Genomic DNA, 25,294 nt, shown 5'->3' with positions numbered 1-25,294 from the left:
CGGCACAATTATATCACCCAAGGTGGCCGGAACAGAGGGGCATTTATTATGTGACTTAATAACCCCTCTATTGTAGGGTAATGTCATTCTTGTGCAAAAAGCATTTAAGCCCACTTACGGCTTGCATTTTCTTACTTCTTAAAAAAGATTGGAAATGAGCCCCCTCTGTGCTGTCAGGAGGGGCCCCCTCCCCCGCTCCGGCTCCCCCGGCTCTCCGCCGAAGTCTCGAAGAGGCCGAGACTTTCTTCATTGTGCTCGGGAGAAGGCGCACAGTCAGAGCGGGTTCTAAGTGCAGAAGGTGCTCCGCGCCCTCCCCCTGGATGAAAGGGGTAGCTTTTACTCTGACGAAGGTGGTGTGTAATTAGCCACGCATTTGTGCCGCATGAACACTAAGTGCTCCCATTTTACTGTCAATGAAATAATGACTCCTGGGGTCTTCGTGGTTGAAGGACCAGCCCCACTCAGCCGCCTCCCTCCCTTCTGGCAACTTCCCCTGGGAAGGCAGGACCGCTCTGCTAGGGCGTGCTGTTATCCGTGGTTTCCTTTTGTGCTTGGCAAAATCCCAACTTCCCTTTTTGTCACCCATCTGGGTGGGGCCGCAGGACGGAGGCTCAGCCCAGAGGGATGATCTTGAATTTTTCTTTGCATTTCATTCCTTCCCCAGACGTGTGCTGTGTGCTCGGCCCCAAACCACGGGAGGGCTCCGCCCGGAAGGCAGTCTGCGCTGTGGCCGCCTCTGGACTCGTGGCTCCCACTGTCCTCTGGCCACCACCCCCCTTGCCTGGCACATGGCCAATAGGGAGTTGGCTGCCACGTGGCGGCCTCCGGCGTCCAGGCTGGCCAGCTCACCAAAGGCAGAGGGAGCCTCTTAACTGGCAAATTAGATCTTGCTGCTTTGCCGTTTAAATCTTACCGGTGGCTTCCGTTTGTACTGATTCACAGCAAAATCCCAGCTTCTTCTGCTGGGCTTGGTCAGCTTCCTGTCCTCCCTTCCGCCTGCGCTCTCCTCACTCCCCCCTGCTCCTGGGCCCTCTGCCGGGCCCTCACCCCCACCTCTGCGCTGGCTCTTCCTGGCCCAGTTCTGGCCAGTTTAGCCCGGGCTCCCTCTCTCACTCTCTCACGGTTCCTTTTCTTGAAAGCTCTTACCGTCTGTTTACTCGTTTCTTTGTTGACTTTTTACTTCCTGGCTCCGCTGGAGTGCAGGCTACCTCCCTCGCTCCTGCCCTGGGCCAGCGCAAGTCGGGGCGGGAACGGCGAGAGAGGGCAGGAGAAGCCGCCCGAGCACTGCCCGGGCACCGCGAGGTTGTCAGGCCTCGGCGTCAGACCTGGCGCTCGGGTCCTCTGTGACCTCGGGCACATCCTTTGTCCGTTCCGTATCTGTAAACCGGGAGTGACACCTCCGTGGCCGGACTGCCTTCAGGATCAAACAAGATGACACGCGGGAGCGGCAGCCGGGCTGACCCAGGGCGGAAATTCGATGAGTTTTCATTTTCTTCCTCTCCTGTGGCTGCGCAGGAGTCTCCTGATCAAAAGAAAGGCCTCCGCCTCGCTCTTGCTTTAATCATCTTCCCTGTTGCCTTTGGGGAACTCACGCATCACACACGCGTGCACACACACATGCACGCACACACACATGTACAGATGCATGCACATGCACACACATGCACACACGCACACACACACATGCACGCACACATATACACACGCACACCCCAGACTAGGGCGTAGTCCACCTAGCGGAATGCCACAGCGATGCCCGAGGACTGTGGGTTAACGGCCTGAGGGTTCCCTGGATGTCCCGGAGCAGACCGTACCTGCGCCCACCTGCTGTGCCTGAACCCGCTGCCGAGGGAGAGACCTCCGTGTGCTTTCCCGGCTGCAGCTTGGACGGGGCAGGCTGATGGCAGAGTGGGCAGGGTGGGGCAGGGCGAGACAAGCAAGGTGCTGGTGTGGATTTTAAGGGGGCTGTCGCCAACCGGGGGGACCCCAAGAGCAAGCACCACCTTAGAGTCTGCACCCCATCACCTCCCCCCACTTCCAGCTCTGGTTTCAGAAACTCAGGTTCGGGAGGAACCGCTGGGAACCAGCTCCCACCCATTCTCAGGCTCCTCCCAGAGCGCCGCTGCCGTCAGATCAAGGGAAAGAGCCCAGGCGCGTCCGTTCCATAGACGGTCGTTCCTGCGTCTCCTCCTCCTTCTTCCCCGATGCTGCGTGTTCCGGACCCGATGTTTGTGTCCCCTGGCGTTCCTGTGTTGCAGCCCAAAGCCCCAGTGGGGTATGGCCTTAGGAGGTGGGGCTTTGGGGAAGGGATGGGTTTACCTGAGGTCATGAGGGTGGCGCCCCAGTGATGGGATTAGTGTCCTTAAAAGAAGAGGAGGGGACACCAGGAAGTTGGTTCTCTCTCCACCCCGCAAGAAGGTGGCCACCTGCCAGGAGGAAGAAGGCCCTCCCTTCATCCAAATCTGTTAGCAACTTGATCTTAGATTTCCCCAGCTGCAGGACTGGGAGAAATAGCTGCCTGTCGCTTAAGCTGCCCTGTCTGTGGGGTTTTGTTGTAGCAGGCAGAGCTGATTAAGACGCTGGGCAAAGCCTGCATCCCTGTGACGCCCACCCATTGCCCTCCCTCCCGGGTCACGGAGAGCCAGTGTCCCTCTCTATGCGGCGAGCAGAGGGCCCCCCCACCCCCGTTCCTCCTCCACTTGTGTGGTCTCCAGGCCGGGCCTCACTGTAGAGTGGGGTGGGTGGCCCTGGAGAGACCCTGTGACCGGGAGGAGGCATCTGCCACCTGCGGGTTCGGGGGAAGCACACGAGCCCTCATCGTCTCTGCGTGAGCTCACGTCCAGGGAGAGACCCTCGCAGCACGCAGACGCCCAGAGCCACCCAGGAGCGTGGTCAAAGCCCAGAGTGTCAGCACCCCGTGGGGCGCAGTTGGCCCTCACTCTGCGGTGGGCTGGGTGGGCCTGTTCTCGGGCTCGATGCCTTCTTGCTGAAACGTACGCGTAGCTTTGGCACAAGGGGCGAGACCACTCCCCACCGCAGCGGCTCTCTGGGCCTGGCTGCTGCTCCCTCGGAGCCGGCGGCAGCTGCGATGGCAACGGTGGTCCCTCACACTCCTGCTCTGCCGGCGTCCCCTCTCAGAGGCTCCCGGAGTCCGAGTCGTGCTTTCTCATCCGGCCATGGGTCACAGGTTCCTGTGCGGGACGGAGAAGGAGTGAGTGAGCGGCTCCATGTTAAAGGTGGGAAATGCAGGCACCCGCGGGCACAGACCACGCCAGAGGGGCTCCCGGGCTGAGTCCTCGCTCTCCGCCTGTTTCCTCGCTCACCCTGAAAGGAGAAGGTCGGCGTGGGCGGCGGTCACAGGCGTTCCCACCCCCGCTTCTCTGACTCTGCCCTGACGGTGCCACCATGCCGTGTCCTGAGTGGTGACACCCCCTCAAACTGCCCGCCTTGCCGGGAGGCGTCCGGCTGTCTGGATGACCCTGGAGTAACCAGGATGTGGCCCTCCGGGGAGGACGGCAGCCCCCACCAGGCAGCCCGTTGTCACTTCAGATTGAACCAAATGAAGCATGGTGAAACCCAGGACGAACACTGTCCTAATCCCATAATTACATTAGTGGCAGCTCCAAAGAGCCAGCAGGGCCCCGAGTTCCAGGGGTTCAGGCCTCTGTTTGCCGGGCCCTGCACAGATGGCACACGTAGGACGTTCTTCCAGGTGACTTGGCTTGGTTGTCCTCCAGGCAGGGACTGGAACCTCATACAGGAGCTTGCAGAGTCCGCTCGGAGATGATTCTGAGAATTCAGGGATTAGGGAAAGAACAGTAAGAGCCACTTAGATTTTCTAACCTGAGACAAATGAGGGAAACTGAGGCCCGGAGAGGGCAAGTAACTTAGCTGAGGTTACATGGCACAACACACTCTCCTAGTCACATGGGTTTCTTCTTTTCAGTTCAGTAGATTTAGAAAACATCAAAGTTTACTTACAAATCTAACGACAGTTCACATGTTGGTTGTTTTATAACACTTTGGTTCAGTGTCATCTAGAGATTAGGTTCCTAATGTGGTTTTGTTCAAGTCCTTGGACCAAAACCAACTGCGTCTGTGTGGAGTCCCCAGTCCCAGGTTTGGCTTGTTCTGAGGAGGAAGGGAGACTCCCCCCCACTGCCCGGCGAGCCCCGTCCTCCCGCCATGGTGGCACTGGGTGGCCAGGAGGGATCGGGTCACCCTGCGCGGAGTGGGACTGGGCAGCAGAGCAGCGCGTCGGGGACTCCCGGCCGGCAGAGTCTCCGTCTGCCCTGCGGTCCCCGCTCCTTGCCCTTCCTGTTGGTGACTGTACCTTCAGCATCACGGGGTCCGCCTGTCTTTCTCCTTAGAGGCAATGACACTTCATCCTCCAGTCCCGGGAAGCCCGTTGCTGCCCAGGGAACGGGGACAGGAGCACACCGGGGGTTCAAGGTGAGCCTGTGGGGCTCCCCCAGCTCTGGGAGGGAAGGGCCTGTAGGAAGGAATGACCGTGTCCTTCCTTCCAATGGGGACGCAGGGGTGAGCAGGGTCGTACCAAAGGCAGGTCGGTCCCAAGCTCTGCTCCGATATCCTTTCTCCCAGCCAGCCACTGTGGAGGCAGCCGGAATGAATTCCTGGAAGTGACTAATATTAACGTGGACACAAGATTTGAATAAACATTTCTCCAAAAAAGGGTACACATGTGGCCAACAAACACGTGAATACGTGCTCAGCATCGTTAGTCACCAGGGACCTGCGAATCAAAGTCGCTTGCAATGGGATACCGCTTCACGCACTAGGATGGCTGAAACAAAAAGCCAGACAATAACAAGAGTTGGCAGGGATCTGGAGAGATTGGAACCCTCACGCGCTGTTGGTGGGAATATGGAATGATGGAGCCACCATGAGCAACAGCCCGTGCCTCCCCAAAACGTTGAACGCGGAGTTACCGCACGACCCAGCGGTTCCACTACCAGGTGCATACGCGAGAGAACGGACACAGGTCCATGCAAAGATTTGTGCACGGGTGTTCACGGCAGCCTTACGCATAACAGCCAAAAGGTGGAAACAACTCACGTTCCCATCAGCTAGGAGTGGATAAACAGAACGCGGCGTGCGCCTGTGGCGGGGCATCATTCAGCAACAGGAAGGAGCGGGGTGCCCCGGCACGCTGAGCAGGATGAGCCCGGAAAACGTTATGCCGGGAGAAAGCGGGCAGGCACGAAAGCCCATGTAGTGCTTGATTCCATTTGTATGAAATAATCCGGAATATATGAATCAGTATTTAGTACTTGCCAGGGGCCGTGGTGGGAGGGCAGAATGGGGAGAGGCTGCTGATGGGTTGGGGGTTTCTTTTGGGGGGTGATGCAAACGTTCTGGAGCCAGAGAAGGGTGGGTGTGCTGGGACCCCTAAAGTGCATAGCTTAAAGGGGCCACATTTACAGAGCTGTTCTCCAGCGGGGAGAGGACTCGGCCCTCCCAGATTCTTTTCACGCTGTAAAATGAGGCAAATAGCTCCAGATCCACAGAATTGCGGTGGGATTCAAATATCATAGTGGGAGGGAATGACAGTCCTGAACAACATTTATTTCATTAGTGCTGGGCACGGGGGGTGGGGGGGTGGGGGGGAGGTGGTCTGGGCTGCGTGTGTAAATGCATGAGCTCGTATATTGTGTTATACGTACGTGGCCCTATTTGCACCTTGCCGGCTGCCTCCCAGGCCACCACCCGTTGCTTGCTCACTTCCGAGCAGGAATGTCCAGAGGGAGCCACAGGTTGGACCCGGGCTCCCATCCTAGGCCCTAGGCCCGAGGCAGGTGGGCGGCTGAGGTGTGGGGTGGGCCCTGTGCTGTGCCCAGGGGAAAGGACACCTTTGTAGCTGGTCCTCCTCCCTCCCAGCCCCCTGAAGGAGGGCGAGGGGCTGGCTTTGGCCTCTGGGTTCTCCTGTGGCCCCCACCCAGCCCAGCCCTTCTGCAGGGCCTTCTTCCCGACATAGGGGTCCAATAACTGCTCCTGCCACTTCCCAAAGATGGCACCTGCCATCTTTGCATGGACCCATGTCGTCCGTTCTCTTGCGTATGCGCCTTGTAGTGGAACTGCTGGTTCGTATGGCAACTCCACGTTTAGCGTTTTGGTGTTTTCTTGGTGGCTCCATCATTTCTTATTCCCACGAACAATGTGTGAGGGTTCTAATTTCTCCACATCAGGCTCCCCATGCCCCACTCAGGCTGGGTTAGGGGAAACCTTGCTCTTCCCTCTCACCAAGGCCACCGACAGGCAGATGAAGGTGGGTTCCGAGTGCCCCATTTCGTACCTGCCAGGCTGCGGCCAAGCGGGAAGATGCACCAGGCTGCCTGACCCCCACCCCCAGGGGAAGGTCAGATGCTGGTCCCAGATGTCCATCTGTTGCCACTGGGCACGGAACGTCACGACAGGCCAGGGGGCATTGGGAACAGCCTTCCCACTTCACAGGCGAGGACACTGGGGCCCAGGTAAGCCAGAGGATTCGTGCAGAGAGAGCAGAGGGATGGAAGGCCACAAAGATACAACCCAGCATGAGAGGGACCAGTCGCTACTGCTGTTATTTGGGACTGAAACTGAGTTCCTCTCAGTGTGGCAACCGGGCATTCTCCCCCAGCCCGCCCGGGTCCCCTCCCATGGCGTGCCTGCTGTCCCTACGCAAGTCCATTCCCCACTCGGGTGTGCACTCCCGTGGCACCTGTGCAGAGGCCTCCCGCCACACGTGTGCACACATGTGCACACACGCATGCACATACACACACGCACACACATGCACATGCTCCTCCATCCCTCCAACTGCTTGATTTTCCCTTCAGCACTTGTCGCCCACGACTCGAGGTTCCACAGTCATTGGCTGCTTTGCTTATTGTCGGCCTGGCATGCGTGTCCTCTGGACACCAGGGCGCCCCGTGCGAGGGGCTGGCCCAGGACAGCTGCCCTGGGGTCGTCGGTGGGGGACTCCGCTTGGCACTAGGCCGTTTTGAAAGCACAGGGAGGTTCTGGGCTCCAGTCAGTCCTGGATGGGACCCCGGCTCCCCCACTCTTGCTGTGTGGCCTTGGGCAAGTAGCTCACCACCTCTGGACCTCTGGTTTCTCATGTGTAGAAAGGCGTAACGGTAGAACCTGCTGACGGTGCACTTGTGAGGCTTCCATAAGCTGGCATGCGAGAAACTTCCAGCAAGCTGCTGTCTCAGAAAATGCTCATGGGTGCCCCCGGAGTGCCTGGTGGTCTCCCGCTGCAGTGGGCTGTCCTGCCACCTCAGGTTCTTTTCCGAGCATGCTGAGTTCTGAGTGAGCGATTACGCGTCCTGTCTGGGGAAGAGGCTCTGGGCTCTGTTCTTGTGGGTTTTAGACTGAGACTGTCGTGGGAACACAGCAGTCCCTCCCTCCCCTGCACATGCACGGGGCAGAGAGACTCGGACAAGAGACTCTTAGCTCATTTTGCAGACGAGGCGATGGAGGCTCGAGGTGCTGATGTGACTTGTTCCATCCCGGGCTGCTCACTGGGGATGATGGAAACCACCTGGACTCGTGGTCCCCGCCACAGCCCCCGGCCCCGCCCGGGCTGCTAGCACAGGGTGGCTGCCCTCTGCTCCCGACCGGCCTCTGGAAGGACCTTGAGCTGCCTTCTGCCCAGGGAGCTGGGGAGCTGTGGCCCTTCTGAGCCTGGGCCTGGGCAGGGAGGTGCCCGTACCACGCTGGCTTCTGCAGGGTCTGGGGGCGGAGGGGGACCCCACTGGCCAGGCTGTGACAGGTGGCGGGAGGGGACGGGGATGGAGTTCCAGCCTCCCCTTCCATCCATCCTACCATGCATGCACGCCTTCCTGGCTGGAACGGAAGGAGAGGCAGGGACGTCCCGGTCCTGACCTCAGACTGCTCCAGCGTAGCCCCTACTTTTCCCCAGGAGGAGCTAGTTGGGGGCCCAGTTGGAGGTGCCGTGAGCGCAGCCTGTGAATCCCCAAGTCGAGGCAGGTGTGGCTGGGGACAGGCACCATGGCCTGCATGACTGTGCTCCTACTCAGTCTGTGATGCTGCTCAGACCCCATCTCCTTCTGGAATCTTCCGTGGCCCCCACCTGGGATTAGGAGCTCCTCTCTCTGGGCTCTGAGCCACTCATGCTTTGTCCCTCAAAGCAAGGCTTGTGTCCTTGGGTGAGCTACTTAACACTGCTTGCCTCGGTTTCCTTATCTGTAACGTTGGGATTACAAGAGACGTGCCACGTTCGGCACCTGTCAGAGCACTGGTGGTGGCCGCCCGCCAGCCTGGAGCTCCTTCGGGGTGGGGGGCCCGTCCCAGCTCCGTGCCTGGCACACAGGAGGCCTGGCTGCCCTCTTCTCGGGTGACTGTCCTCTGAGTGGCTGTGCCCTCCTGGCTGCAGGAGCCAGAGCTCAGAGCCCTGCGCAGGGGACGGGGCCCAGGTCCAGCCCCAGCACTTCCGGCCCTGGCTCGGCGCCTGCCAGACCCTGCTCCCCACCCCACGCAGGAGACAGTCAGAGACCGCCCTGCGGGGACCTTAAGGTGACAAGGAACGGGTGACGCAGGTGTCTGTGAGGGGATCAGGGGAGAGGGGAGGGCACAGGAACAGAGAGACTGATGCCCTGTGGGCCGCGTGCCACCCAGCCCAGCATAAGTCAAACGTGCGTTTGATGCCAGCCGCACAGCAGATGGTCTCCGACTTTTGATGATTAAACTTACAATTTTTTGATTTTACGATGGCGCCAAAGCGACGCACATTCAGTAGAAACTGTAACCCCATCGTAAGTCATGAGCAGCTGCTTGATTTACAGTGAGGTTACCTCCTGATAAACCCATCCTTAAGTAAAAAAATCGTGAGTCGAGCTATCATACATTAGGGACCATCTGTAATTGCATTCTTTGTTATTTTTCTTACCTGCATCTGCCGTGGGGATGGCAGGACGGGCTCAGACAGGGTTGCTTCGCTTCTATTCCCTGTGCGTCTGCCTGCCCGGCAAGCTGCAGGGACCTGAGCCCCTGGTGGGACGCCACTTCCCAGCCCCGGCCCGGGCTCTCACCCCTGCCCACTTGTTTAAGGGGCTGCCCCAGCTCTTGGAACCTCATCCAGGGCGCTGCTGCCACTGGGATTGGGGGCAGAGCTGGTCACCACGATCGGCCCCTCTGCCTGCAGGCAGTGGAGCAGTGACAGAGGGCCCGTGGACTGTTTCTCAGGACTCGAGATGCGGAGGGACTTAGAACCTATTGTTGGCTCTCTGTTTCACGGGTAGGGAGGTTGGAGTCAGGTGTGGGGGGTGATTTGTCCCAGTCCTTAGAGCCACCACTGCACGCACAGTCCTCGGCCAGGCACTCAGCCCAGGGCTTGTCCCACCTTTTCCGGGGTGTCCGGAAACAAACGGAGACGCTGTCAGGAGAGCAGCGGGAATACAGGCTCACTGGGCAGTGGCCGGGGCCCTTGCACTCTGTCCTGCATCTGGCTCTGGGGAGCCTCCTGGGGAGGCTGGGTCCCCCAGGGCACCCAGCGATGTCGGCTCCGAGATGTGGAAATGTCACTGGCCACCCTGGCTGGGGCTGTGCAAACGCCACTAAATGCCACCTTCTATTTCTGTCTCTAGTCTGTGTCCCAGGAAGGCCCCAGGCAGCAGCACGCATGCACCTGTCTGGCTTCCCAGACCAGGTGCGGGGCCTGGCTGTGGGCTGGGCTGGGCTAGGCTGCGGGGCGGGGTAGCCTGGGCCATGCAGAGCCGCTGAGCTGGAAAGGTCTCTGAGTGGCAGACCAGGCCCTCCAAGGTCTGCGGAGTCAGTGCAGGGCCGGGGCCTGAGAGCTCACCTGGTCCTAACTACCCATCTCACTGAGAAGGAAACGGGAGGAATTTGCCCACGGCCATGCGGCCGGGACAGATGGGAGCAGGAAACCCTTGAGGCCAGGGTCAAGTCCATCGGTGGCTGTCATGTGGGTTCTTTGGTCCAATGGCAGTATTCACAGCTGGCCGAGGGTTTGAGACCCTAAATGATAAACACACACAGTGTTGCTGTGGTGATGGCATCTTCCACTGGGACTGGCAGGTGCATGGGATGAGAAGGCCACATTCCTTCAGGGCTGGGGGCCGAGGCTTACGGGCAAGAGAGGAGGGAGAGGGAGCACAGCAGAGGCCCCTCGAGCCACCAGGGCACCATCCAGTTCTCGGGGGACCTGGCAGAGATGTGGGCTGGCTGGAGCCTGGGGAAGGGGGGACTTTGCTCACTCCTGCCCTGGGAGCTCAGGATAGAGACATGAACTTTCTAGCGTTCAAGGATTTTATTAGCAGGTTGTCCAATGTGTTCATGTATTCATTAGATGAACATCGAATGCCTAATAAGTGGCAGCTCGTGTGCCTTGCATCAGAGATACTAATACGAAGATAGACAAAAAAACCAAAAACTTGGTCCCGTCCTTCGGGAATTTATGTATTAGGGAGCCAAAAGGCATTTCTCCAACGCATGGGTTTGCCAAGCCGTGTTGATCTCGTCTTCCATCAAGTTTTTGCAATGTCTCGGAGAAGGGGCAGCACCTTGGCCGCTCCTCTGCCGGTGGGAAGTGAGGCTGGGTTGGGGTGGGGCCCTGGGACACTCAGGGAGGTCTGGTCCCAGGCCAGGGCTCGGGCCACCCCGGATCTTGCCCGACCAACACCCAAAAAGACCACTTGGCAGCACCTCCTGCAGCCGCCTCTGTTCCCTGAAGCTTGGGGGTGCCTCCCCTGCCGTTTCCCCTGGGCCCCTGGAGAGAAATGCCATTTCACGCGTGCTCTCTCAGATGTGCGCCCGAGCCCGCCACCACCGCTCAGCTGATGTCAGGGCCGCTGGAGAGAAGGCTAAAAATAGCCCCGATTTGATGTGCTGTGCTCAGGGGCTGAGCTGGCAGCAGCCCCTCCACCTTTCCTCTGTGCAACTGGAGCAAGTTGGGGGGACACGGGAGGTTTTCCAGGGCCAGCCAGGCTGGGGAAGGTTCTGGAGCCCGTTTCCATGCTCAGAGCCTGTGACTCAGAGGCTGTGGCCCCGTCGGGGGCACTCTTCCCAGCGTGCAGGCTCGGAGGGCCTCTCCAGCCACCCAGACCTTGCACTCAGGGTGGTTTTGAGGGAGTCTGCAGGTGGGACTCGTGCTTGATGACAGGTGCACTGCCCGTGTGTGTGACAAACTGCTGGAGCTGAGAGAGCTCCTGGGGGTCAGTGGGTCCAGCCCCATCCTCTGTGAGCTGTGAGTAGTTGGCGGCCCGGTAGGTTTGTTTCTGTGCTGGACCGTCCAGGGAGGGGCAGGACACCTGTCTTGTAGCATTGGCCTGCCATGCTGCCAGCAAGTTCTCTCCTGTGTCCAGCCCCAATCTTTCCTGCTTTCATCTAGCTCCTGCCCTGGTCTCCTGTCTTTGGGAGCATCTATCTCATGTATTTGAAATTAGAGTTGCAAGAGCTCTGGGACAAACACCAGCCTTCCAGCCGGGCAGGGGCCAAATTTACCTTAGCACACTCTGAGCAGATGTCTCCGTGGCCCGCCAAGGGGCTCTGGGGACACGGACGCCCCTCCTGGGGGTTGAAATTTGGTGGGAGAAGCGTCTACATTCATGAGTGACTCCAGTGCAGGGTGGGGTGTAGGCAGAGCTCTGCAGGGGTGGGAGACAGAGGCTTGAGCATAGCCAAGCAGAGAGAGGCTCAAATCTGCCTCTCTAGTGTGAGCACACACTACCCCCCCTGAGTCTTAGTTTCTTCATCCAGGAAATGGGGCTAATGGATTATCTAATTCCTAGGGTTGTTGCCAGGAGTAGATGAAGGGATATGTGGTGGGGGCTAGGGGATGAGAGAAAGAGGAGAACATAGCGTCCCGGGTTAGAAGCCATAGCATTCCATGCTGATGGCATGGAATAGCACAAGGGAAGAGGCTGCCCTTCCGGCAGATTCCTGATGGAGAGAATCAGTGAGTCTGGGGCTCCAGCCAGCTGGGGGCAGAGCAGTTTGCTGGAAATAGGCTCGCTGGCTCATTGCAAAGGCGAAGCCTGTGCTGTCTGCAGGCACAGTCTGTCGCTCACTGTGTACAAGTTCCCCGTGTCCTGGGTACACGGCACTGCCGCCAACCAACACAGGCTCCTGGGGGTCAGAAGCCCAAGGCTAGCAAGACCTTGGGAGCCCCATGAGGAGGGCAGGAGCTACATTGTGCTGTTTTGTACCAGCTCTGCGCCCAGGACGGCCGTCTGCAGGTGCCCGTGAAGAGCTGAAGTGAGGGACCTCCTCTGTAGAACTCAGCCTCCCACCAGTGTCTGTTTGCCTTGCCACTTACGGGGTCATTCGATTTATAGCTAAGAACTTTATTTTTTGGAACTAGTTTAAATGATATATATTTTTAAAATTTTTAATTTCCAATTGTTCATTACAGTTTGTAGAAAAGCAACTGATTTTTATATGCTGACCCTGCGTTGTGAGACTTTGCTAAATTCACTAATTAGCTCTATGGGCTTTTTTATGGATTCCTCAGGATTTTCAGTCTAGATGGCCACATCATTTGTGATTGTACAAATGGGACATGTTTGCTTCTTCCTTTGCCATGTATTTATACTTCCTGTATTTGTTTCTTTTTCTTGCCTTATTGCACTAGCCAGGATTTCTAGTATGATGCTGACTAGGGGTGGTGAGAGTAAGCATCATAGCCATGTTCCTGATCTTAAGGCAAAAGTACTCAGTCTTTTATTGTTAAGTATGATATTAACTGTGGCTTTTTGTAAATGTCCTCCAGCTATATCAGGTTAAGGAAGTTCCCTTCTATTTCTAGTTTTCTGAGAATTTTTTTAAAAATCATGAATAGATGTCATATTCTTTCATTCTTTTTTCTGTATCAGTTGATGTGATGTGTGATTATTAATGTCATAGATTACATTGATTAATTCCCCCAAGATAAACCCTAGTTGGCTCTGGTGCATCATTCTTTCTATGTATTACTGGATTTGATGTGCTAATGTTTTGTCGAGGATTTTTACATCTGTGTTTATGATGGATATTGTCTGTAACTGTATTTTCTTGAACCATGTTTATCTGACTTTAGTATCAGAGTAACGCTGGCCTCATAAAATGCATGGGGAAGCATTGCTTCCTTTTCATTTTCCAGAAAAGAGTGTGTAGAGTTGGTGCTGTTTCAATTTAAGAGTTTGATAGAATTTACTATTTTTTTATTTCAGAGTATTACAGGGGTACAAACACTTTGATTACATAAATTGCCTTTGTACCACCTAAATCAGAGCTACAAGCGTGCCCATCCCCCAGATAGCATGCACAGAACTATTTTTTTAAAAGAGGGGTTCTCTAAGCTTCAGACCATACCAAACCTGTACTCACCCCTGCTTGGGGCTTTGAGTGTCCTCAGCATTCAGAGGTTTCAACATGCTGTTTCTGAGTGTCATAAGCAGCTGGGGACTGTAGGTCCCCCAGACAGGCGCACCTGTTCAGTCTCCTCCCTCTTGTAGAAATCACTTATTTTCTGCCCCGGCCAGTCTTGGGTAGAGCCACAGTGAACTCCCACAGGGTGGCATAGTTTGGGCTGGAACCACAGCTGACTGTGTGGCTTTGGGGAAGTCACTTAGTCTCTCTGAACCTCAGACGAGCTAATAGGAAACAGAAGATGACAACCATGTCTCCCTCAAAGTGCTGACACAAAAATGAAAACGTAGTCTGGGCGTGGTGGCTCACGCCTGTAATCCTAGCACTCTGGGAGGCTGAGGCAGGAGGATCGCTCGAGGTCAGGAGTTTGAGACCAGCCTGAGCAAGAGCAAGACCCCATCTCTACTAAAAATAGAAAGAAATTAATTGGACAACTAAAAATATATAGAAAAAATTAGCCAGACATGGTGGCGCATGCCTGTAGTCCCAGCTACTCAGGAGGCTGAGGCAGGAGGATCGCCTGAGCCCAGGAGTTTGAGGTTGCTGTGAGCTAGGCTGACGCCACGGCACTCTAGCCCGGGCAACAGAGTGAGACTCTGTCTCAAAAAAAAAATGAAACCATGCTCAGAGGAGCAGAGGCTCCTCCCGGAGGCAGAGGTGAAGAGCTTTAAGCAATCCCGAGGCTCACACAGCAAGGGGAGGAGACGGAACTGGGAGGACAAAAGCAGAGCGGACTGAAGGCGACACAGGAGGACAGCACCACAGGAAGCAGTGACAGCTGCCATCTGTGTAGCCGCTTCTGGTCCCTGGCCCGTGCTCACAGGCAATACCTTATCTGAGGCCCCTGTGACCCGCTGAGGGGGCGCAGTTGCCTGCATTAGTTTGTCCTGGGCCCCCTCTGGACTTGGCATCGTATAGATAAGGACACCGAGGCTCAGAGAGGCTAGGGGATGTCCCCCAGAGTGACACAGCCATGTGGCAGAGCTGGAAGGGAGCCCGGGTATCTGGGGCAGACGGTGCTTTTCCACTGCTGTGGAAGTTGGACGGAGCTCAGAGGCGGAGGACAAGCAAGCGCCCCACCTCCGAGAGGCGAGTGGGCAGGAGTAGAGCGCACGGGCCAGATGCCAGGCGGCTCGGCCCCTCGTGTAGCCGGGTGGAGCGACGGATGTGCCATCCCCCTCACCCCTTTCCCGGCTTCTGTCTGCCGTCTGCGCGGCGAGCCTGGTGCTGCACCTACTCACAGGGCTGTCGTGAGCAGAGCCGCGCCGGCACACGCGAGTGCCACGCAAACCTCAGGCACTGTTATTTGTGAAGCTGCCAGGCTGTCCCTTGTGCTCTGTGAAGCCACTCACGCAAACAGGGAGGAAATGATAAGATGCCGGTGGGAGCCTGCAGACCCTCTGCCCTGCCCCTTTCCCATGCGGCGGACACCCGGGGCCCAGCCCTGGAGGTGACCTGCCCAAGGTCGTGTAGCTGTGCAGGCCACGGGCCAGGCCCAGCTCTCTCGAGCCCCCGCTCCGAGAGCACACGCGGCCTCGCGCGTGGCGTGATCCCGTGCTCCCAAGGGAAGTCTGGGGTGACAGCAGGTGACTCAAACTGTGGAAGCAAAGCCAGGAGGAGTGGGTGGAGGTGAGCTTCCGGGAACCTGCTAGGGGCGGGGAGAACAGGTGGGCCCTGGAGCAACAGCAGCCAGTCTTGCGTCTCCTGCCTTCCCCTCAGAGCTGGCACCTCTGGGCCTGCACCCCGCATTGTGGCACAGGATGGCGCAGGCCTGCAGGCATGAGATCACCACGAGCAGCCTCCGCCGGCGGCGACGCTTAGGGTCTGGCGCCACCGTGCGGCCACGGCTGAGGCTGCCTCTGCAGAAGGGACCCGAGGCCCAGCAGCAATGAGGCAGCTGTCAGAGTTTTACATGCAGAAAACATAGATCCCGCCGGGGGTGGGGTGGGTGGCCTGGTGCAGGGGTTAGAGGGCAGGCGGCAGGGGAAGTTGGGAGGGGGAGGAGGAGGAACCCCAGAGCCTGGGGACAGCAGCAGCAGTGTGTTCTCGATGCCCAGATCCTCCCTCGGCAATGGGCAGGGCTTTGTGCGAGTTGCAGGCAACCAACGAGGTTGGGCACGGGTCCCGGTCCTAGCCCCAGCTCTGCCGCACGGGCTCTGAGTGACCAAGGCAGGGGGTGCTCTGATATTGGGGTCCCCACCTGTAAAGCCCAGACCTAATTATATTCCACACCAGTACCCCTCAGCCGTCTGTTGGGGACCCAAGGACCTAAGGCTGGAAGGGGAGGTGCAGGAGGCAGGAGGGGCGGGAATCCTGAGCTGGACCCTGGCTTGGCTCCTGCCCAGTGGGGACACTGTGAGCGCTGGTGACCCTGAGGCCTGCCACCTGGACTCGGTTCCGGCGCAACCCTGGTGCACACCAGGCCCCGCAGCTGTTTGCTAATCAGCTCAGGGAGGGGAGGCCCTGGCTTTGCCCACTCCCGCCTGGGTCCTCCCACACCCTGGGACACTCTCACGGAGGAGATTCCAGGCTGGCTTCTCCTGGAGGCAGTCTAGCCGAGTCAGCGTGTCCTGGGCTCATCATCTTCCTTTGCCTTGGCCTTGGTGGGCAGAGGGCTTGTGGCTTGGGGGAAATGGAGGGTAGAGGGATAGCACCCTGGCAGGACAGACCTAGGTGGACCTAAGTATTGGCATTGCCAGCCTGAGACCCCGATGGATAGGTTGAGTTCTGCCCACGTAATCATTTCTCCAGCAGCTGGGCCACTGGTGAGGCTAGGAGAGGCAGAGCCTGTGGTCTGAGCGTACCCCCGAGAGAACAGATTTGTGGTCCGGTTCCTGGTATGAGTCTATGGTCTGTGGTATTGTGAGCTGCAGGTGCCACATACAGGGAGAGCTGAGTTTTGGATCACAAGTGCCACCTCTGATTGCCAGGTGCATGGCTGTTCTGGACACCTCAGCCAGGGCACCCGTGTCCCCGGGTGCTCTGCCTTCCCCAGTTGATGTCACACCAGACCAACAGGCCCCGTCACCCACCCTCCATTCACCCGCCCCAGCCTCGCTCCAACTACAGATGACAATGTCTGCTTAGGGGCCCCGGCCCCTCTCCCAGGAGGCTTCCCTTCCGCCCCGAATTTGACACTACTTCGCTCACCTCCTTCCCTTTCTCCTTCAACTCCCTCCCACTTCTCTCTCTCCCCTCCCCTCCCGTCTATCTCTGCCTGTCTCTACTTCTCTTAGTCTATCTCTCTGTATCTCTCTCCTCTCTCTCTCCCCGTCTCCACTGACCCCGCATCTTTACGGATCAGGTACAGCAACCTCCCTCCCTTTCCTGATCCCGGTCCCTGGTTCCTTGACCCTGTGAATTCACAGGTAGGGGCCCAGAGTGAGGCCACAACTAGGAAATGACAGAACCTGGAACAGAACCAGAATTTGGTGCTTGGCTTTACCTCAAGCCTCAGTTTCTCTACGTGTTAAATGGTGATAACCACGCCTGCCCAAGGGGCACACCTGGCAGTACCTGGCCTGGGCCCGGCACACCCGAACCTTCTCCCATGTCCCTCCCTGGTGGAGCCTCTGGGAACTTCAGAAAGCGGGTGGGGGTGCCACACAGGCAGCTCCCGGCTTTAGGGGACAGCAGGGGACCCTCTGCAGCCCCCACCCGCCCGCGCTCTCTGAGCTCTGTCCCGTCTCTCTCTCCAGGTACATCCGCACCATGTACCTGGGGATTCAGAGCCAGCGGCGGAAGGAGCACCAGCGACGCTTCTACTGGGCCATGATGTACGAATATGCAGACGTCAACATGCTGCGGCTCCTGGAGACCTTCCTGGAGAGCGCCCCGCAACTGGTGCTACAGCTCTGCATAATGATCCAGAGGAACAGCGCCGAGACGCTGCCCTGTGAGTGCCCGCCGCGCCTGCGCCCGCCCGGCCGCCTCCCGGTCCCGGCGCACGCGTGGGCACCCCGTACTGACCCCGAGGCCTCGGGACGCCCAGCCCCCCACAGCGCACGCAAGAGTGGCACGGACGTTTCCCGGGCACCCGTGCGCGGCGCTCTGCTCACGTGAGCGGCGCAGAGCATGGGCCCAGGGTCCCCCAGGCAGGTACACCTATGGGACGGGGGCCTCGGCCTAGAGATAGCAGGTGACAAGGCGGAATCGCCCAGGCAGGTACACCTATGGGACGGGGGCCTCGGCCTAGAGATAGTAGGTGACAAGGCGGAATCGCCCAGGCAGGTACACGTATGGGAGGGGGGCCTCGGCCTAGAGATAGCAGGTGACAAGGCGGAATCGCCCAGGCAGGTACACCTATGGGACGGGGACCTCGGCCTAGAGATAGCAGGTGACAAGGTGGAATCGCCCAGGCAGGTACACCTATGGGACGGGGGCCTCGGCCTAGAGATAGCAGGTGACAAGGCGGAATCGCCCAGGCAGGTACACGTATGGGAGGGGGGCCTCGGCCTAGAGATAGCAGGTGACAAGGCGGAATTGCCCAGGCAGGTACACCTATGGGACGGGGACCTCGGCCTAGAGATAGCAGGTGACAAGGCGGAATCGCCCAGGCAGGTACACCTATGGGACGGGGACCTCGGCCTAGAGATAGCAGGTGACAAGGCGGAATCGCCCAGGCAGCCACGTGGTTTTAGGAATTTGAGCTGCGGTGTTCTCGCTTCAAGGCAGCTTGTGCAGCAGCTCGGGCAGAATCCCCGTCTGCAAAGCAGGTGGAAGCGGCTCTGCTGCGCCCCAGCAGGGGAGGAAGGGCTGGACACGGTGACAGGTCGGGAGATGTTCGGCGACATTCGGAGGGATGTTATGGGCAGAAGACTCATCCTAGGAGATGAGGAAGCCACAGGGAGAGCTTGGCCACTCAACAGGTGAGGGACATTGCATGCGGTGGTGAACAGATTGCTTTGGGAGGTAGTGAGTTTCTCGTCACTAGGGACATTCAAGCAGAGAAGTTGCTGAAGGGACTCATTCCAGAGGTTCCCAGCTGCAGAGGGCTTGGTGAGCATGTGCGATCAGGTTAGCAAGGCGGCGGCTGGGGCCAGGGTCTGCGGTCCGTGCCCCAGTTCTTCCTGGCCGTGGGGATTCCCGGGTTCTGGGGTTGCCACCTCCAGTCCCCAGCGGCTGTCAGTACCACCAGGCTCATGAACACCCTGCGGGCTCTCCACTGGGACCCCACGGCCAGCGCAGTCTACAGGGGCAGCCCCGCTCTGGCTTTTCAGCGATCGCTTGCATTGCCTCCTTACTTTTCCCAAGCTGGCTGGCCCTCTGCGGGCTGCAGTCCCCTCGGGCGCTTATGCAACAACGGAGTCCGTGGACCTGGCTCTGAACCTGGCGGCTGCCAGCAGGCCCACCCATCCCGTGGGAACTCGGATGTCCTCCTGTGCCATCTGCCGAGAGAGGGCAGCCCTCTCTGGAAGCGCCCCAGCAGAAAAGGGGACTCAGGGCTTCCCTGTCTGTCCCAGAGCAGTGGCCACAGTCCTGCTGGTCCTGCACAGGAGCAAGGAGAGGGGCTGGGGCCCTTGGACTAAACGCAGGGGAAGCCGCACCTGCGACCGTCTCTGAACTGAGGCCCAGAGCCTCAGTCCCACCGCTGGACAGGCTGCAGGAAGTGCGAGCTGCACCTGGGAAGCAGGAGAGACCAGGGGACCTTAGGCAGGTGCTGGCAATGGGGTGGTGCTGGCTGGCATCCACTCTCGGGCATCTGCAGTCCTCACTGTCGGAAAAAGGCCCAGGGTCAGGGAGGGGAGGTCCAGCTGCCTGGAGCCATAGCCCGCGGTGCCTGCGACACCACCGCCCAGGCCTGGGAAGCGGGCTGGAGGGAGCCGGCTCCCTGTCCCACGCCAGCCGGAGCGTCCGGAAGCAAAGCCGGAGACCACGCTGAGGACGGCAGGGCTGGCAGTCTGTCCGGGCCCTCCCTTCCTTCTTGGGTGCTCACACATGAACACACACACACACGTGAACACACGCGGGAGCCTCGTGGATGCCCCGTCTCCGTCTGCTTGGCCACGGGAGCCCCCGCCTCACAGGACCGCGAGAGATGACCCCGTCTGAGCCGTGATGACCCAGCAGCCCAGGCGGCATCGTCTGTTCTTGGCGCCAAGAGACTCGCCCCGCCATTGCTCCCTGAGCAAGGCCAGTGTCCCGGGGATGTCTGTGAAATGCACATCCTGGAACTCTAGATCCAGCCTCGAAGGCGCCCTCGTGGAAGTGAGACTTCCGGGCAGCAGACCCCGGTGCGAGGATGAGGAGCCCAGCGACGGGGCAGTGTCGGTGCCAAGAGCTCCCTCCTGCCCCGCGAAGCCCCTGCCCCTGCCTGCCTTCGGGCCCCCAGGGCTGCTGCTGCCCAGCCCGGGGCAAGGATGCTCTCGATGTGGGCAGAGTTGCAGGCTCCTCGGGGGGCTCTTTTCTCTCCCCTCTGAGGCCTTATTTTTCCCAAGACCACCCCTGAGGAAAGGAGCTGGCACTGACAAGGGGTCACGCTGCTCTGGGACTTCGCCCCAGGGGAGCTCCTCCTGGCTCTCCCTCCCACATGCCCAGCGGTCAGACGCGCATCCCCCAAGTCTGTCTGGAGCTGAGAGCAGGTGTCTCCTGAAACAGGATTTGTGGTTAAATACACTTGGGAACTTCGGGGCTAACCAAAGGTCGACGGCCGTCTTTGCCACTGGGCTGTGGATCCCCAAGCCAAGGAAGAGGCCCACGCATGGGTGGGGTGTAGGGAGTACAGGGTCACCTCCGAGCGCAGGCTGCCTTGCGGGGCGTGGCGCCTTCCTCTCACTTCTGGAGTGTCTCCTCGTCACCAGGACATTGTGCTGTGCGAATGGCTGCCTTCCCCTCTCTTCCCCTGAACAGCTGCAGGAAATGTACAGGCTTTAAAGAAAACCAGTTTACGTGTCAGAAACTGGAAGGGGAGAGAGAAAGTCTGTGGACTTGGAAGGGACCCGTCGGTAGCATGGCCTCTCGGCCACACGCGAGTTTGCCGGGTGGCAGCACGGAAGCTGGGCGCGATGCCCACCCTGTTACCTGAGCCTTCCTGTTCCTCGGTTTTCTCATTTCTAGAATGGGGATGACATCAGTGGCTGCCGTAGGGTGTGGTGATGAGCACGAAACAACGGGACAGATGTCACACGCCTTGTACGGTGTCTGCCGCGGGTGGTGGTGGTGGTGCTTTTATTGCAGACGCACTTTCTGAACTGGACTCCAGGGTCTGCTAGTGAGAGCGTGGCTCAGTGACCTTGCTTTGGTGGCCTTTAGGATGACTTCTGTCTGCTTCGTACTGCCAGTGCTGGGAGCTGGTTATAAGATCACTGCTACTAACACTGTCGCTTTAATGGGTGAGTTGTCTGGCGATTTGCCCAGTGCCGTTCCGCCACCCACTAGTCTTCATCAATCGCTCGGTTAATAGAACAATATTCAGCTCGCAAGATGCACTTGTATCCAGCTTACCCATAAATACAGACTTAAGCAAAATAATAACAATATATCATGCAATTATGATGCCAGAGTCCTTTGGACATTTCGGCGGTCTCATGCTTACTTCTGATGTCTTCAAAGTTTACATAGAGATAAAAATATAGATATAAAGGGAGCATGTGATTCTGACACGTCACATCGACACTGTGTGAGTCTTGTGTCTGCTCCGGCTTTGCTGGTGTTCCGGGCTGTGACGGGGTTTGGAAGCAGTCAGGTGCCACGGGAAGAGCCACGGGGCTGTGTGCCAATCCCAGCCCCACCGCGCGTCGACCTTATGACATGGGGGCCAGCTCATTCCCTAGCCGGATTTTCCCATCTGTGAAGTGGGCATACTAGCTACTTTTGGCGTTGTTGTGAAGGTCCGGTGTGCGGCATACACCTTCACAGCGCGTGCTCTAGCTTATCATGGGCACTTGGCACAGCCTGCCATCCAGGACAGACGCGTCAAGCCGGCGCCACGCTGTGTGCGTAACAGGCGTGGTCCACACCCTCTCGCACCCTCCTCCTCTCTGGGGAGACGGAACCAAGACAGTCAGACGACACGTGTGATAAGTGCTTTGGCAGACAAGCTCGGCGCTGGGACCAAGCGTGACCGAGGTGGGGCGGAGGGCGCCCACTGCAGGCAGGGGCTTGGAGAGCCTCTCCAGAGAGCTGCCTAATGCTGCAGGTTTCCAGGCAACGGGAGCAGCGCGCACAAAGGCCCTGTGGCAGGAAGGGCCCGACTGCTTCCAGAAAGTGAAAGGACCCGGCACGGCTGGGGCTTGGAGGCGAGGGGGGAGGGAGAGGATGGGGAGGAAGGCAGGGGCTGCCGTGTGGGGCCAGGCACGGGGCTCCGGGGTTGGGAGTGTTGGCAAAGGACGCGCTGCGCAGATTCCAGGTCAGTTTTGGAGCGCGAACCGGCCGGCGCGGCGGGAGGGCGGTGGCTGCGCGCTGGGGGTGCTGGCTGGGGGAGATCTGCGGGAGAGTGCATTCGGGGATGGATCGAGAGCTGGCTTCATCGCCTTTCCTTACTTCTGGGGTTTTCCGACGGTTCCGCCGAGAATATCATCAGCAGTTGGGGTGGGGAACTCACTCTACCCACGCGGTGCCCGCAGTGGCTGGTTTGGTTGGGCCCACGCTGGGGGGCCGTCCTGCTCTCGGGGCTCTGACGACTCCCTCCCCCTTTGTCCAGCCCCACCCCTGTGCTGGGGATGCGTGTGCGGAGACACCTGCCCTTCGGGAGTGTCTGTCTGCTGCTGGAGCAGGCGCAGGCGCAGGTTCTCTGGGAGCGCAGAGGAGGGAGTAATTAACTCTTTCTGGGGCATCACAGAGGCGGTAACATTTGCTCTGGGTTTTGAAGGATGAGTAGGAGCTTGCCCAAAGGAGACATCTGGGGGGTTCTTCTGGGAAGTGGAACTGCAAGTGCCAAGGGGCAGAGGCCTGGGGCGTGCGGCAGGGAGTGTGGGCCACCGTGGTGGTGGTGATGATGATGATGGTGGTGATGCTGGGGAGCTCAGCTGTGCCTACTGTGTGCCTGGCACAGTTCTAGGAACTGGGCATAGAGACAACAAGAAACAAAACAGACAGAAATGCTGTTTTCATGGAACTTCTGTTCCACGTAGACAGAGACAGGCAATAAGCAGATTTCATCTTACCTAGTTATTAGAAAGCGAAAGACACCGAGGAAACAGCAAAGCCAGGAAGCACTCGGAAGGGAAGCAAGGCTGAGTGCAGTTTCCAGCAGGGAGTACAGGAGAGACCCCTGGGGTGAGCGTGGGGCCGAGAGGTAAAGGAGGGGAGGGGCAGCGATCTGGGGGATGGGTCCCAGGAAGGGGAACTGCCCAGGGCAAAGGCCTTGAGAGGAGCCTCCAGAATTTGGGGTGCAGCTGGAGGTAACCCCAGTGTGCACTGGGCCCCAGGGGCGTCCGTGGAGGCACAGAGCCAGCCCCAGGGGTCCCACCCACGGAGCTGCCCTTCCTGAGATCTCTCCCCTCTGCTCCCTCCTGGGAAACCCGCAGGTTGAGCACTGCCCAGGGGTCCACTGGGCCATGACCCGGAGGAGAGTGGGCAAGTGGCTCTTCCCATCTTCTCCGGCCTCCCGAAGCCCTCGCCAGCCCTGGGCAGCTGCGACTCTGAGGAAGAGGGAAGCGGGAAGTCTTGGCAAGCTCCGGGCAGTTGAGACCTTTAGCTATTCGGCTGGACTCTCACGTCAGACACAATCAAGAGCTCTAGGACTCGTAGGAACTTCCAGCTCCGGGAAAGACTCGATTAAATGATCCTCGAAAGATCTTTCTATCCTTCCCATTCCAAGGAAGGAGAGCCCAGGGATTTCACAGACAGCATCTGCTTGTGTTAGTTCCTCTCACTGCCGGGGACCCCGAGAGGATCGAAGGGTGAATCCCTGTGAGCGGTGGCACTCCCTGTAGTTTGCGGATGGTCACCCTCTCTCAGCCTAGCTTTTCATCCGAAGGCTCACGCCCAGAGACCAACTGATTCCAAACCCAGGTCGTGGTGTTGGGCTGCTCAGGACATCAGGGGAGTTCTAGGGATCTGGAATTGACCGCAGGTCCAACCGAGGCAGGGCTTGGCCTGGGCCTGAGCAGAGGAGGGCGGACTTCAGACCCCACAGAGCACGGATGCCACACTTGGAGCATGGCCACCAGCTTCCCAAAGCTGGCACCACATCCGGGGCCTGTCCCACCTTCTGCTGCTGCTGGGACCCCTCGCTGGTGGCACCTACCGTGTTTCCCTGAAAATAAGCCCTACCCATAAAATAAGCCCTAGCAGGATTTCTAAGCATTTGCACAATAGAAGCCCCACCCCGAAAATAAGCCCTAGTGATGGGCGTGGCTACGCAGCGCATCTGCACAACCCATGCATTTCGTGGCCGAGCGGGAAAGAAGACGAGCAGCCCTTCTCATCTGCCCCATGAGAGCTCTGTGGCTCCACATGAGAGATTGGGGCCAATGGATCTAAAGGAAACAGAGTCGCAAGAAATTCAGGATGGAATTCAGGGTTTGGAGAGTGATGATGATGTTCCAGAAGAAGACGACTTAACTATATTTGAATAAATGTAGATTGTTGTACCATACTTAAAAAAAATAACATATCCCTTGAAAATAAGCCCTAGGGTGTCTTCTTCAGGAAAAATAAATATGAGACCCTGTCTTATTTTTGGGGAAACACGGTGCCACTGTGAGCCCTTCCCTGCCTGTGCCCTCGGTGGCCTCTGCAGTCTGTCACCTGGAAGACAAGGTGCTGCCTCCCGTTGACACCACGGGGAGCTCCCTGCTGGGGACCACGCCCCTGGCTTTGCACAGCTGCTCTGCACAGAGAGGTCCCCCCTCTGCTCCCGGCCTCAGTGGTGGCATCTGTCAGCCACGTGGATCACCCTGATCTCAGAGGGGTTTAGGAGGAGGAAGCAGTAACATTTGTTCTTGGCACAAAGGAAGTCCCTTGGCGATGGTGGCTGCTGGAGTTCTGACTGTTACTGCTGAAGGAGCACACACGGCCTTCGTCCCCACCAAGGCTCTGAAAGTCACTCCCCCCTCCCCCCTGCAGTCCCATCTCTTCGGGGCGCTCAGGGCTGAGCACCGGGCTAAGGGGCAAGAGCAAAGCCAGACCCCTCCGAGCCCAGTTTCCCCTTTATGAGTCAGCAGTGATGCTTCCCGTCTAGTCTGCTCAGAGGGGTGCCGGGGGAGGGGCCCCGTCTAGGCTCTGGCTCAGAGATGAGCCAGGCGGATGGGGTCTCTGCCCTGCCGAGGCTTACACTTTAGTGGAGACGGGTAATAAACAAGGAAACGTATGAGTAACATAATTTGGAATGTATATTGAGTGTATATATTTAATATCTATAGAGAGAATATAGAGAGAGGATGTATATATTCACACCCTTCTCTACACTATATATAAAGAGAGAGACCATATATATATGGTACTAAAGATGTGCCTACATGTTTTTATTCATAATTCATTTGAATACTCAAAGTCCATATTTTCACCCATGGCTCACACACAACAAGCTGAGGTTCGGAGAGAATCAGTACAATTGCCCCAGACCAGGAGTCCTCCAGCTACGGCCCTCGGGCCACATGCAGCCTGCCAAGGACATTTATCCGGCCTGCCGGGTGTTTTTGCTGCTGCTGCCTGTCCTGCTTAGCAGCCGACTCGTCCCAGGTCCACAGTGCGCATGTGTGGAATGTGCACCGCACTCTCCAATGGCCCTCCAACGGTCTGAGGGACAGTGAACTGGCCCCCTGTTTACAAAGTTAGAGGACCCCTGCCCTAGACCGTGTAGCTGGACCCAAGCCAGGCCCGTTTGCACAGAGTCGTGTCCTTTTGGGGCCATCCCACTGCCCCTGTTCAAATGCAGCCACTTCTGGGAGCAGGAGGGCATTAAGCCTGGTGGGCTGTGTGCTCCACAGTGAGAACAGGTTTCCAGGAACTCCCCAGGGAC

The 25,294-nt window shown here is 58.3% G+C and overlaps 1 protein-coding gene across 1 annotated transcript in view; it reads left to right on the top strand.

Moving 5' to 3' along the window:
- Window positions 1-25,294, top strand: part of XKR6 (XK related 6) — a 208,173-nt gene that overhangs the window by 165,989 nt on the left and 16,890 nt on the right. Inside the window, exon 2 of the mRNA XM_020282675.2 lies at window positions 17,088-17,284. Within this exon, the coding sequence (XP_020138264.1) occupies window positions 17,088-17,284 (197 nt within the window). The remainder of the gene's footprint in view (window positions 1-17,087; window positions 17,285-25,294) is intronic.

This window comes from Microcebus murinus, chromosome 24, assembly GCF_040939455.1.
Source record: "Microcebus murinus isolate Inina chromosome 24, M.murinus_Inina_mat1.0, whole genome shotgun sequence".
Classification (NCBI taxonomy): Eukaryota; Metazoa; Chordata; class Mammalia; order Primates; family Cheirogaleidae; genus Microcebus; species Microcebus murinus.
The sequence above is the reverse complement of the archived record's forward strand: the minus strand, read 5'-3'. Positions and strand labels throughout refer to the sequence as shown.